Source organism: Trichoplusia ni, chromosome 1, assembly GCF_003590095.1.
Source record: "Trichoplusia ni isolate ovarian cell line Hi5 chromosome 1, tn1, whole genome shotgun sequence".
Lineage (NCBI taxonomy): Eukaryota > Metazoa > Arthropoda > Insecta > Lepidoptera > Noctuidae > Trichoplusia > Trichoplusia ni.
This window is the reverse complement of record NC_039478.1, coordinates 4,286,728-4,298,040: the sequence shown is the minus strand read 5'-3', so window position 1 is coordinate 4,298,040 and position 11,313 is coordinate 4,286,728. Positions and strand designations below refer to the sequence as shown.

The following is an 11,313-nucleotide window of genomic DNA, read 5'->3' as shown; positions in this document are numbered from 1 at the left end:
GCAAATAACTATAATGTAAACAGTTAAATAAATAAATAAATACTGAATCGGTTAATGCATTTCTTATTGAATGGATTAAACTATTTGATTATTTTGGTACAAATTGCCTTCCAATAAAAAAGTTGAAAGTATCTTTTTACGTTGGTCATTATGGCGAGAATGTCAGTGAGAAACATTTATGCACCACAAAAAATCCAGTTCTAAGTGAAGAGACATTATTGATATGGAATCTTAAATCTCTCATTTTTGTTTAAGATTATAGTTTGAAACTGATGCTGAAGAGAGAAAGTAGAAAAAACAGGTTTACAATTTCTGCTTCAAGAACATATGATTCTGTGTTATCACTGCATATTATCTGTATTTTGATATGATGACATTTGTGACAGACCTGACAGAAGATTTGCGATTTGTTGCATAATTCCGCTTTTCGATAAATTTATCAGGCAATTGTTTGCCGGTATCTTATAAAATTTTAACTTGGCATTTGGGTATCGATTGCTTTTAAAAATGTTTGCTACACGCAGGATTGGAACCGTTATGTAAGTAAATCATTAAAAATTAAATAAATTCATGGAAAACTTAACTAAAGTAATATTATTTTCACGTGTTTGTTAAATCACATTGAAGTATGTCAAATTGTCATTTTGTTGAATTGATCTTTGGAGTCTTGAAAATATCTGTAAGATTAAGTCTTGAAATGACCTCATTAACTGATGGACATTGACCTGTACTGCAGTATTCATGGCGCATTATTGATTTGTCCTATTGCATCTGCGTTTACAGTGTGGGAGCCGCACGTCAGAAGCACACTCTTCCAGAGCTGCCGTATGAATACAGTGCCTTGGAGCCGGTGGTCAGCCGGGAGATCATGAGCTTGCACCACAGCAAGCACCATGCTACCTACATCAACAACTTGAATGCCGCCGAGGAGAAACTGGCTCAAGCTCAGACTAAAGGTACTTATTCAAAGTGGAATATTCCTATTTTAAACAACTTCTAAAAAAGGAGGTTACTCAATTCAACTGTTTTTTTTTAAATATTTTTGATACATCATAACTTATCTATAATTTGATTAATACTTTGGCAGCAGCAGATACGAATGTGATACTAAGTCTGCTCAGTATAATAAAGTTTAATGGTGGCGGTCATGTCAACCATGGTATTCTTTGGTCAAACCTGAGCCCTTGCAAAACAGAACCATCTGAAAACTTAATGGCAGCTGTAATAAAGTAAAACCTTTTTTTAATTTTATTGGTATTTCTTTTTAGATTATTTTTGTTTTTAATAATTGGGATTAGTTTTGTTGAAGTAAGTTGTTGTGGTAGTGGAGTACTTATAGTATAGTATAATTTGTTATAATTAGTAATTGTTGAAGTATCAGTATAATCTTATCATTTCTGATAAAACCTTCATTATCTCCAATATAAATATCCTTCAAATTGCACACACATGTCATGAAACTTCAATTTACTCTTAAGACTTCCTAAAAAGTTCTTGTGTTTAACATTTTATTGCAACAATTAATAAAAATAAAAAATATATATAAGACTGTTGTCAGAACACAACATCTGTGTCTATAATGTGACATCATGGAACAAAAAATAGCCACAGAAACTCTTGTAAGTTAAATTATAATTTAAATAAGCTTATGCCTAGGATAAGGATCCTCACAAAAAGGAAAAAATATATTTTTTTTTTTTTTAACTTGATGTTTCAAAATTGTATCTAATTTCTAATTTCCCGCCTATATCTCCAGGTGACATCAGCACAGTCATCAGTCTGGCACCAGCCCTCAGGTTCAATGGAGGTGGTCACATCAACCACACCATTTTCTGGCAGAACCTCTCACCAAACGGTGGGAAACCATCCGCCAAACTCACCCAGGCTGTTGAAAAGTAATTTAATCTATGGTTCTATTTGCATGCCTTCCAAATTTGATTTGTGCTTGTGACCTTGTCTTTTTAGACTATCCAGTTTGTTTAAGCACAATAAAAAAAACTTTGCTCTAAAGAGTTACCAACATCTTGTCCTCTCTTTTTTCTTCAATAACTACTATTACTTTTATTTAATCCAGTTTCTTTTTTCTTCTTAAAAACATTTCTATTTTTAATAATATTCTCTTAATCTTTTTCAGCAACCATGAATATCACACTCAAAACTAAAAATAAATTGCAATATTAACTGTAATTTGTTTTTGTTGTTGCTTTATTTTGCTATAAGAGTTATCTTACTTAATCAGTCGTATTAAATTAGTGCATTGTTTTGATATTTTGTTAGTGTTTCCAGTTTTACGTCAATGGAGAGAGATAACCTGTTCAGAGGCCAGGTTTACTTAATTTTCTGATTATTCGATATATTTAGACTTAAATGAAATTATTGTTGATAAGAAAACATTATTGCCGCTTGAAAAAACATCACCTACAATTTTGTCTTCTGCAAAGAGGTTCACATGCACTTATTTGTAGAATTAGATGCTAGTAGCTGGTAGCCATCCTTTATTATTGAAAGTTGCTGTTAAAGGCTGCTGATAAAGTAAAACAAACTTCTTAAGAAGTGTAAAATTATACTGAAGAGTAGGATTTTCCTCTCTTGGCTGGAAAAGCCTGAAAAAAGACATTTCATTATCATATCAACCTATAGTTGTCTACTGCTCGTCATAGGCTTCTCCACTCATCTTCAGCTCGCCTGGTTCATTTAAAAAACATTTAACTATTATTGAAAAATCTTGACATTCTTTAATTTCAGGGACTTTGGTTCATGGGACAATATGAAGAACCAGCTGGCGGCGTCGTCAGTCGCCGTGCAGGGCTCCGGCTGGGGCTGGCTCGGTTACAACAAACAGACCAAGAAGCTGCAGATTGCCACTTGCCAGAACCAGGACCCGCTCCAAGCTACCACTGGTATGATATGATAATAAGGGGTTATGTAACATAAGTTCATTATGATTATGATTTTTTGAGGTTTTTTTTTTAATTTAATAACTCACGCCCTGATTTATTGATATGAAAATTTCATTTTTATCCAATTTTTTACTTTCAAGTTATCTCTGTAATCAACAATAATTTTTTACAGAATTTTTTTTTTCTTTTCCCTTTTTTTTATTGTAATTCTCGTTGTTGTTGGGTTTTCACAATAATTCAACTCACATTCACAATGAGACCCAGACTCAGGACGAGCATTCATGGATCGCACAAACGCATGGCCGTCGCGCGCAGTGGGTTTGGCGTGGTGACCGAATTTCCTAATAATGTCTCTCATCTTTCACAGGTCTGATTCCCCTGTTCGGCATTGACGTTTGGGAGCACGCCTACTACCTGCAATACAAAAACGTACGAGCTGACTACGTGAAGGCCATATTCGATGTCGCCAACTGGAATGATGTCTCTTCGAGATACGAGAAGGCTCTGTAGAGTGTAGAAATTGAATATCTGATTCTGGCTGAGGTCATATAGATGTAAAGCTTTAAATTATGTTCTCACTTGGTGAAACCCTGCATTGTTAGATGTATGTATTGCTAAAATAAGTTTTAAAAATATTTTCCAAAGTAAGACGTTGTTTTATTTGTTACCCGTTTTAATCCTTTGACTTATTGATAAAATATTAAGGTTAGCTGAGTATTGAACTGTTGACCAAGTCAAAATGTAAAAAGTTTTTACCAAATAGGCAGTTTTCCAGGCAATTGAAATTGTTATAGTTATGACTAGTTGCGCGGTTCCAAAATGTTATTCCTCCGGAGAAGAGCTGGCAAGTAAGTTAGTTGAGTTAGTTAATTAAATGTTAATTTAGTATCTCGTTGAAACGCTCGTGTCTTTATTTAACTGAAGGCCGTCGTGGCAAGAACATAGATAAAATGTCTTCTGTTTATAAGTTAAAAAATTACTGGCACATTATTTTTTTATCGATTTTAGTCATTGACGATGTATCAACAAACAACCAAAAATGGAACGTAGAATTATGGCAACGTGTAACGGGACGCACATGTCAAACTACTGTCAAATCAGATGATTGTCACTCTGCTTTGTTGCAAGTTGTGGTGAAAAATAAATAAATATAAATACAATTCTGAATTATTTACGGTAATTCGCTTTGATATCGAGTGCTCGAAACTCTTCTCTTCAATTCTGTGAAGAGGTAAGTCCTAAAAACGTTTTTATTGTGTTGAAGTTTCGAAAAGAAAGCAAGCTTGTAAGCTTGTGGCAGTGTTATTGATTTTTCAGGCTGTAGACGTTACCTACTTACTTTATGTCTTAAACTTAACACAGTGTCTAGAAAGTGTTTGATGTGTAGTTTGTTTGTGAAATCTTCGCTTCTTAAACATCGTCACGGGTAAACTTCACATTGATTTATTTAGAATAGTGCAATTTTTCTCGAAGGTCGATGTTTCAGTGTTTTGAAATCGACCAGCAGTTATGCTTTATGCATATCTAGGTTTTGCACTTATCTGCAGCATCTAGCGTTGTTGGAATGGCTCTCGTTCGTGGTCTTATTCATTTATACGACTTGATACAATGTAATTAATTAATTAGTGTGCATGAATTAAAAGAACAGTTATTATTTTTATCTGTATTTATGTTTGTAACTTCTTTTTGATTGGATGTTGATTTTTAGTATTATCACATTAATAACATGCTTTATCAAGTAATTATATGAAGAATTTCAATCATAAAAATACTACCACTTATAATTTTTATTTGTTTAAACATTACAAATATTTTTCTACTTTCACCACATTTCTTTGTTCTATAACTCAAAAATTAATTATTTACACCACTAACTTCACTTCAAATATTTAAAACTGTCTTTATATCTAGATTAAAGATATATAGGCAAATAAAATTATTATTTGAAACATGAATGAAATAGTATTAACATACACATACATGAATAATAATTAAAATAATTATCCTATATGGTTTGTGACTCATTGTATCTATTAATGGCACAGTCTCTTGCAATGCATGTGGTATAAGATGATTCATATTAATTAGCCTGTGAGTTTAGCTTCGGATGTTGATGTTATTTTTTATATTTCTCTGATGTGCTACTGTATAGTTTATGCTATAGAAGCAGATTTAGAAGATTGAGAACTCGGAAAAAGTCTTAACAATTAAATCACTGGAAAAGCTTGCTTTTAGTTAAGTTTATTTTAATTAAACTTATGCTAGGCAGACGCATCAATAACTTAATTCAGATGAAAAGGTATTGGCAGTGCATGCATTTTTAACCTTATATCACATGGTAGATTCCAATTGTAAAAAAATTATAATATTTGATTCTTTGTCATTTTTTAGAAATGATCATTAATACAGCTTGAAATGTGATGCATGTAGAATTTTCCTTATACTACAACATTTTTGTATGTAAGAATCACTTAGTTTTGCAAGTCTAACTCGTAATTGACCACTTAATTATTTTTCTTCTCAACTGCACAACATGCACTCAGCACTCATTGCTTGACCAGACACTATTAACAAATAGCAGTGATTGGCCAAGATTAGTTTGTCTTACAGAAAATTAGCAATTTTTCCCTGATCAATGTCCAAAATAGTGTTAATAAACCACTTACTCCTTACTTATGAGTAATGTATGAAACAGGAGCCTACATAATAAATAATAACTACTTAAAATAAATATTGATAAATCAATGCTATAAATTAGTGTTCCTTAGTATTTCAGTTATGTGATACAGTAATAACAGTTACAGAAGGTACAAATATGAAACCAGGACCTACCTTAATATGCAAATTGCAGTGCATGAATATAATTATACGGCAGGAAGGGTGAGGACTGCTATTGCAAGAAATATGCCGGGTATAGAGATAGGTCATGCATTGGGGTAGGGTGCCCATGAGACTTGAATTAAAGGGTTTCTACTTAGGGAATGAAAACTACCTACTTTTATGAACTTTTCATAAATATTTATTTGAATTGTGGCTAGCTGTTTTCATGGAAATATCTTTCAATTACTACAAAAGTGTTTTAAGGATAAGGTGTAGAGTTTCTAGCCAATTGCAAATGATTGAGGCACTTTTTATAAAGATTTGTATCTGCTATGGGATGGTTACATTTAAATCTAATGTGGAGCTAGTAGGTTTAGTATATTTTAATTCCCCGGTGATTATTTTCCGTGTAGTGTGATAAAATATAATCATATCAGCTTGATTTATTTAAAATGGATGTATCAGTTGAGTAAAGAAAATGATTGTGATTACCTAATTTACATTTTATGAGATTAAGAATAAAGGTTGAGGCTTAAACCCTTGTTTTCTTAAACGTTAAATGTATACACACCATACACCATCACGTAATCCAGCAATTTATTGGTTAATTCATATTTTTTTTGCATACAACTGCACTGTCTTTAAAACTTATAGAAGGTTTATGGGGCGCCTACCGCAGCGATGGTTTATCGCGGACGGCGCCGCACGCGATCGTCCGGTGAATGCACTCCCACCGAGTCCCACCGGTGGGGGTAAAAGGGGGGGGGGGCGTAGGGGTAATCCATAATTGAGCCCCAAGGCCTTTTGTCTTGTATTACGTTGTTTTTAGATACTCATGTCCTGTAAGCCTTTTGGAATTGTTGAATTCCCTAATCTCTATTGCTATAAAAGCAGTCAGTTTCGTGATAGAGTTTTCTGGAAATTTCTATCTTTGTGAGTAAGTTGTTAATCGGATACTAGGATCTTAAGTGCTTATATAATTTATTCGTAGCTTAGTTCCGTATTCGTAGTTGTAATACCAGTTAATTAAAATATTAATATTAATTAAAATATTGTAAAATGCGCAAAATACAAATAAAGGACCATTAACGTGACGACATGTAGGTACCTAATAGACAACACCATTTCCAATTCAAAGTAAATATTCTTTAGATTGTTTTTTTTATATTCTGAAATAAAGCCTCTTTGGTCTGTTGTAGTGGGCTTTGATCCGGTAATCCTAACAGACATGAGACTAATATTATTTTGTGAGGTACCAGACGGGCGCCGGTGAATGAACTCGATTCTCTAGACCTCTGTATTTGAAACATTGACGTTTCTTAGCTTCCTCGTCTCTAACGCGGATCCTCGACTGATTTCGGCTATGGCGACCTCTTCAAGACTATTTAAAGATATTATCTGTTGTTGAAGAGCTCGTGCATGGCTTACATAGTCCATTCTATTGTTAAATGTTCGGTTCGCGCACAAATCGGGCAGGTGAGCACACCGTTACAAAAATTGTTAAGTCTTATATTTAGTTCTGTAGCAAATTTATATTGATTTATTTTAGTTTATAATAGATAATGTTGATGCAGGTGTGCTTGAGGAAAGATCTGAATCGATTAAACATAAATATATGTATCTGCTAAAAGTATTTCAAAATTTGTTTTTGATTATTTTACGTATTAACGAAGGATGCAGTTTTTTGGAAAGCGTTGTCCAAAAAACCCGCATATTTGAAATGTTTTTTTTTTATTTAAACTGTGTTTTGCAACTGTTTGAATGTTTTAAGTATTTGATCAGTAATCTTTTCTTTGGAGAAAAACTTCTTTATATCAAATCAATGATTTGTCGCCTATTTATACGTAGTAAAACTATCACACCTGTTTCGTATTCACACATTCTCTGACAATATAATCTTACCTTCACTGTTAGCAACTCGGGAGTATTTTTATCATTTTTTCCTACAATAGCTAAGTAGTTCAGTGTCAGTAACCTCAACAAAAACTCTGTTTACCGTTCTCACACAACACATAACATACTTATTACTTTTTCTTGCTTTTTTTTTCTGTGGTAATCTATGAAATTCTGTGATTGTTGTTCTGTTTAATGTAGGTTTTGCGGATTCTTGTTTATAATAAATGGGACTGTACCTTATCTGGTGGGCCTCTACAAATGTAGGTTGCCAGGATCATATTTATTTTATTTATTATCATTTGTTAAATATACAATTACAATATGTAGTGCTCCACAAAACGGTCTATCTTAGAAATAGTCTTATACTTGAATATTTTGTACATTGTGTCATCAGATAAATCTATATTTTTTGGCTCCTTAAACGCTGAACTGCCAAGGTCTCGAGTTCGAACCTAACGTTTTTTTTGATGTGCTACTGTAGTTAGCTTTTTCGATCGATTAGCGTTTTAGAAATTAATATCAGCTTTCGTCTCCCGAAAGGAATTTAGAAATGTGTGTCCTGCGTCTGAGATTGCTGTCTCATCTGGCTATGACCGTGAGGGAACAGAGAATGCTCGTGTGATAAGATTTTTTTGAATACTGTGGCTGAAATCGGTCGGGACAATATTATTTTATTTCTTTATGTAGGTACGCAATCCATTTCCTAATAAGCCCCTTCACTTTAAATCTTATTATCGCGTAGTTCTTTATAATGTCAATACTTGCCGAAGTTTACCCGAAATAGGGCTCAAACGACTGAACTTCGTACATTACGTGACTAATAACAACTTAGCAGCCGATAAAACCAGGCTTTTGACAATTTTGACAGTTATAGCTGTCAGAACTTCGTCTTACACGGAATTTAATTTGATTATTGTTAATAAAATTGCTGTTTTTTTTGGAAATATACATCGCGGCGAACTATTGTACTGTCAAGTATAAATGTTGTTTAATATTGAAAATTAAAATGTGAAACACTTGACTTAACATCCAAGTAAAATGATTAAATCATCATCATCCAGCCTTTTTCCAAAGTTGTTGGGGTCGGCTTCCAGTGTAACTGGATGCAGTTAAGAACGAGTATTTTATAAGGAACATACCATAAAGGGCAGCACGATACCCCTTAGTCAGACTAGTGGACAAACATTCTAGCTCTGACTACCCGTAACGGTGCGTAAATAACGTGCCTTTCGAATAACATAGGATCTCTTTATGAAATAGATGGTCACCCATCTACGGACCGACCGTATCAAGTGTAGTTTACCTATGATCAATTTACTTGTGCAGTTGTAGTTTAGCCATGAGCTCTTTCAGTAAAATGATTAAGTCGTTGTCAAAATAATCGCTTGCTGTGACTTATAATTAAGAAACACAATGTCTCTTATCAATATAATTAGTTCTATCGAACTGTATACTGCTAATACAACTCCATGTTCATTCAAATCAATTAAATTAATTGTAATAATGCATTGCTGATTGATACACACAAGTCAGTACCAATCTCAGCTAATCTAATCTAAATGTCAATATTCCCAATGGGCTCAAGTTATTTGCTTCTGCGTTGATCGTGAATCTCGAAACCGATCACTATTTGGATGGACTGCTATTAATTAGGCTATGTATTCAAGTACTAGACTGCGTAAACACAGACTCCTGAGGGTCCCCCTACGGCTTGGAATACATTTCATGATCAATTGGCATTAGTATAATAAATATCTGATTCTACAGACTACAGATTCTACATACCAAATAATCGATTTCTATTCACAATTTGTTAAGGCTTCAAATTGTGTAAAGAAATGATTAAAACCCACAAACACCAAGGGGTTTGATCCCCGTGTAGGATAAGCGTTTGTTTGATCGACGAATGCTTGTCCTGTGTCTGGGTGTTTTTGTGCATGTGACTTGAATATTTGCGGTACGCCCGCGACCTATGGATTACATCCCTTTCGGTGCGAGCCGTTTTTCGTTTTTAATAAAAAAAAACACGTATACAGCTCATGAGTTGCAATACATCCCAAATTACTGAAAAAAATAATATCAATACGTATTCTAACATTATAACGTTTAGTTTTATTGTCTGACGTGTTGGTATTATAGCTATGTTACAATACAGATAATAACGCTATTGTAAAATAGGTTGCTTTGTCGTGTGTCTCCAGTCTCCAGTAAATAAATGAGTTTTCTCTCGTATCCCATTATGTTACGTTGGCGTTGTGTCGCGTGACTATAGGTAGCTTGTAGCATACCTAACGGAGGGTAGGTAGACTCCAATAACGGTAGCTCACATTTATGGCAAGTTTAAATGAAATACTTTAATGTTGGCACTTGTAACTGTTATATTGATAGTTTAAGGATAGAGAGATGATAGGGATATTTAGCTTTTAAAATAGAAAACAAGGGTATTTAGGTTATTACAGTTTGACTTGTTAAAGCACAACATAATGAAGAGCAACTTGTTAATAATTTGAGGCAACAAGGTTTAAAAAACCTGTGACTTCATATCACTCACACTCCAAAATAGGAAAGGCTTGCATTTGTGCCCAATTGGGTGTCCTTCTGCAAATGACTTAAATGTTTGTGAAACCCCCACGACGCAAGGATTAAATACCCTAGTACTTAAAAAAAAGACTATAGATCAAGTACAAACGTACTTGGCAACTATTATATTATCGATGAGTGCAATATGTCCATAGCTACGCCCCCTTTGACTCATAGTCGCTATTCTGTGTTTGTAAAAGTATTCTTAGTATTCTGAACAAACGTTTTTAAACTTTGAGCCCTTGAATTAAAGTTGTATTGAATGTAACATTTTCATATAACGACGGTGCTCTACAATATAACGTCAACATAAAGGTTTTACTACAAAAAGTCTTTAATTAAAACCTCTTATAGAAATCCCTGAGTAAATGTTAATTGAATCCTGTAAGCGGGTATAAAACATACACAAGCAAGCACCTTGTTTGGCGGTGCACTCGTAAAGCGACTGGAAGAGTGCACCGGTGCTTAAACGGCCCGAGCACCCGTCTGCAGGTCTACTCCTCATGAATTATTTCTTCTGCACGACTGACGTACAAACTACCTGGTAAAATATTCCCGACTATTTGTTACAGAACAACGTACAGTCAGCGACGAAAGTCGTTTATGGGACTGCTAAGAATGATAATGTAAAAAATAAGCTTTCTTTCTGCTAGGAAGTTTGTTTTTATCGTTATTTAAAGTCACTCGTCAATCGAACGAACTCAAACTCAGGGGATTGTGTCGTTATATTTCGGAGCTTCTATGGCCTCGTCCCCATATTCCAGCTTCACCTATATGCATTTGCTTGCAAGATAGCAGCCCAATTTGAATTTGAAGTTTGGAACCGGGCAGTGGGTCAGACCTAACTTGCAAGATGTAGTATACACTTGTAAAAAACACAAGATGTGATATACGTTAAGCAAGTTTTCAGTAGATTACTGAGGTTCAACTTAGGTACTTTATTTCCCAAAACTAAGTATTCTTGATATTTTCAAACGTCTCTCGCACTTGAAGAATTTAATCCTTGGGTCGCGCCGTTTCAGAATCATTCAAGTTACACGCATAAAACCACCTGGACTCGGAACAAACATTTTTAGGACCACACAAATGCTTGTCCTTTGCGGGGATCGAACTATTC

General features: G+C 34.2%; 2 protein-coding genes across 5 annotated transcripts in view; both read left to right on the top strand.

Annotated features, from left to right (window-relative positions):
• The first annotated feature begins 316 nt into the window (after positions 1–316).
• On the top strand, positions 317–3,548 carry LOC113508859 (superoxide dismutase [Mn], mitochondrial). Its single transcript, XM_026892012.1, has 5 exons — positions 317–539; positions 784–956; positions 1,757–1,895; positions 2,746–2,900; positions 3,268–3,548. The coding sequence occupies exons 1-5, from the start codon at positions 508–510 to the stop codon at positions 3,408–3,410; spliced, it is 642 nt and encodes a 213-aa protein (XP_026747813.1). The 5' UTR covers positions 317–507; the 3' UTR covers positions 3,411–3,548.
• Positions 3,549–3,814: 266 nt separating this feature from the next.
• The window catches only part of LOC113508799 (kinesin-like protein unc-104), a 112,602-nt gene continuing 105,103 nt past the window's right edge, over positions 3,815–11,313 (top strand). The window contains exon 1 of one of the 4 annotated variants that reach the window (XM_026891917.1): positions 3,815–4,131. The gene's annotated coding sequence lies outside the window, so the exon portion shown is untranslated. The remainder of the gene's footprint in view (positions 4,132–11,313) is intronic. The other 3 variants (XM_026891960.1, XM_026891951.1, XM_026891942.1) reach the window with 3 other exon arrangements.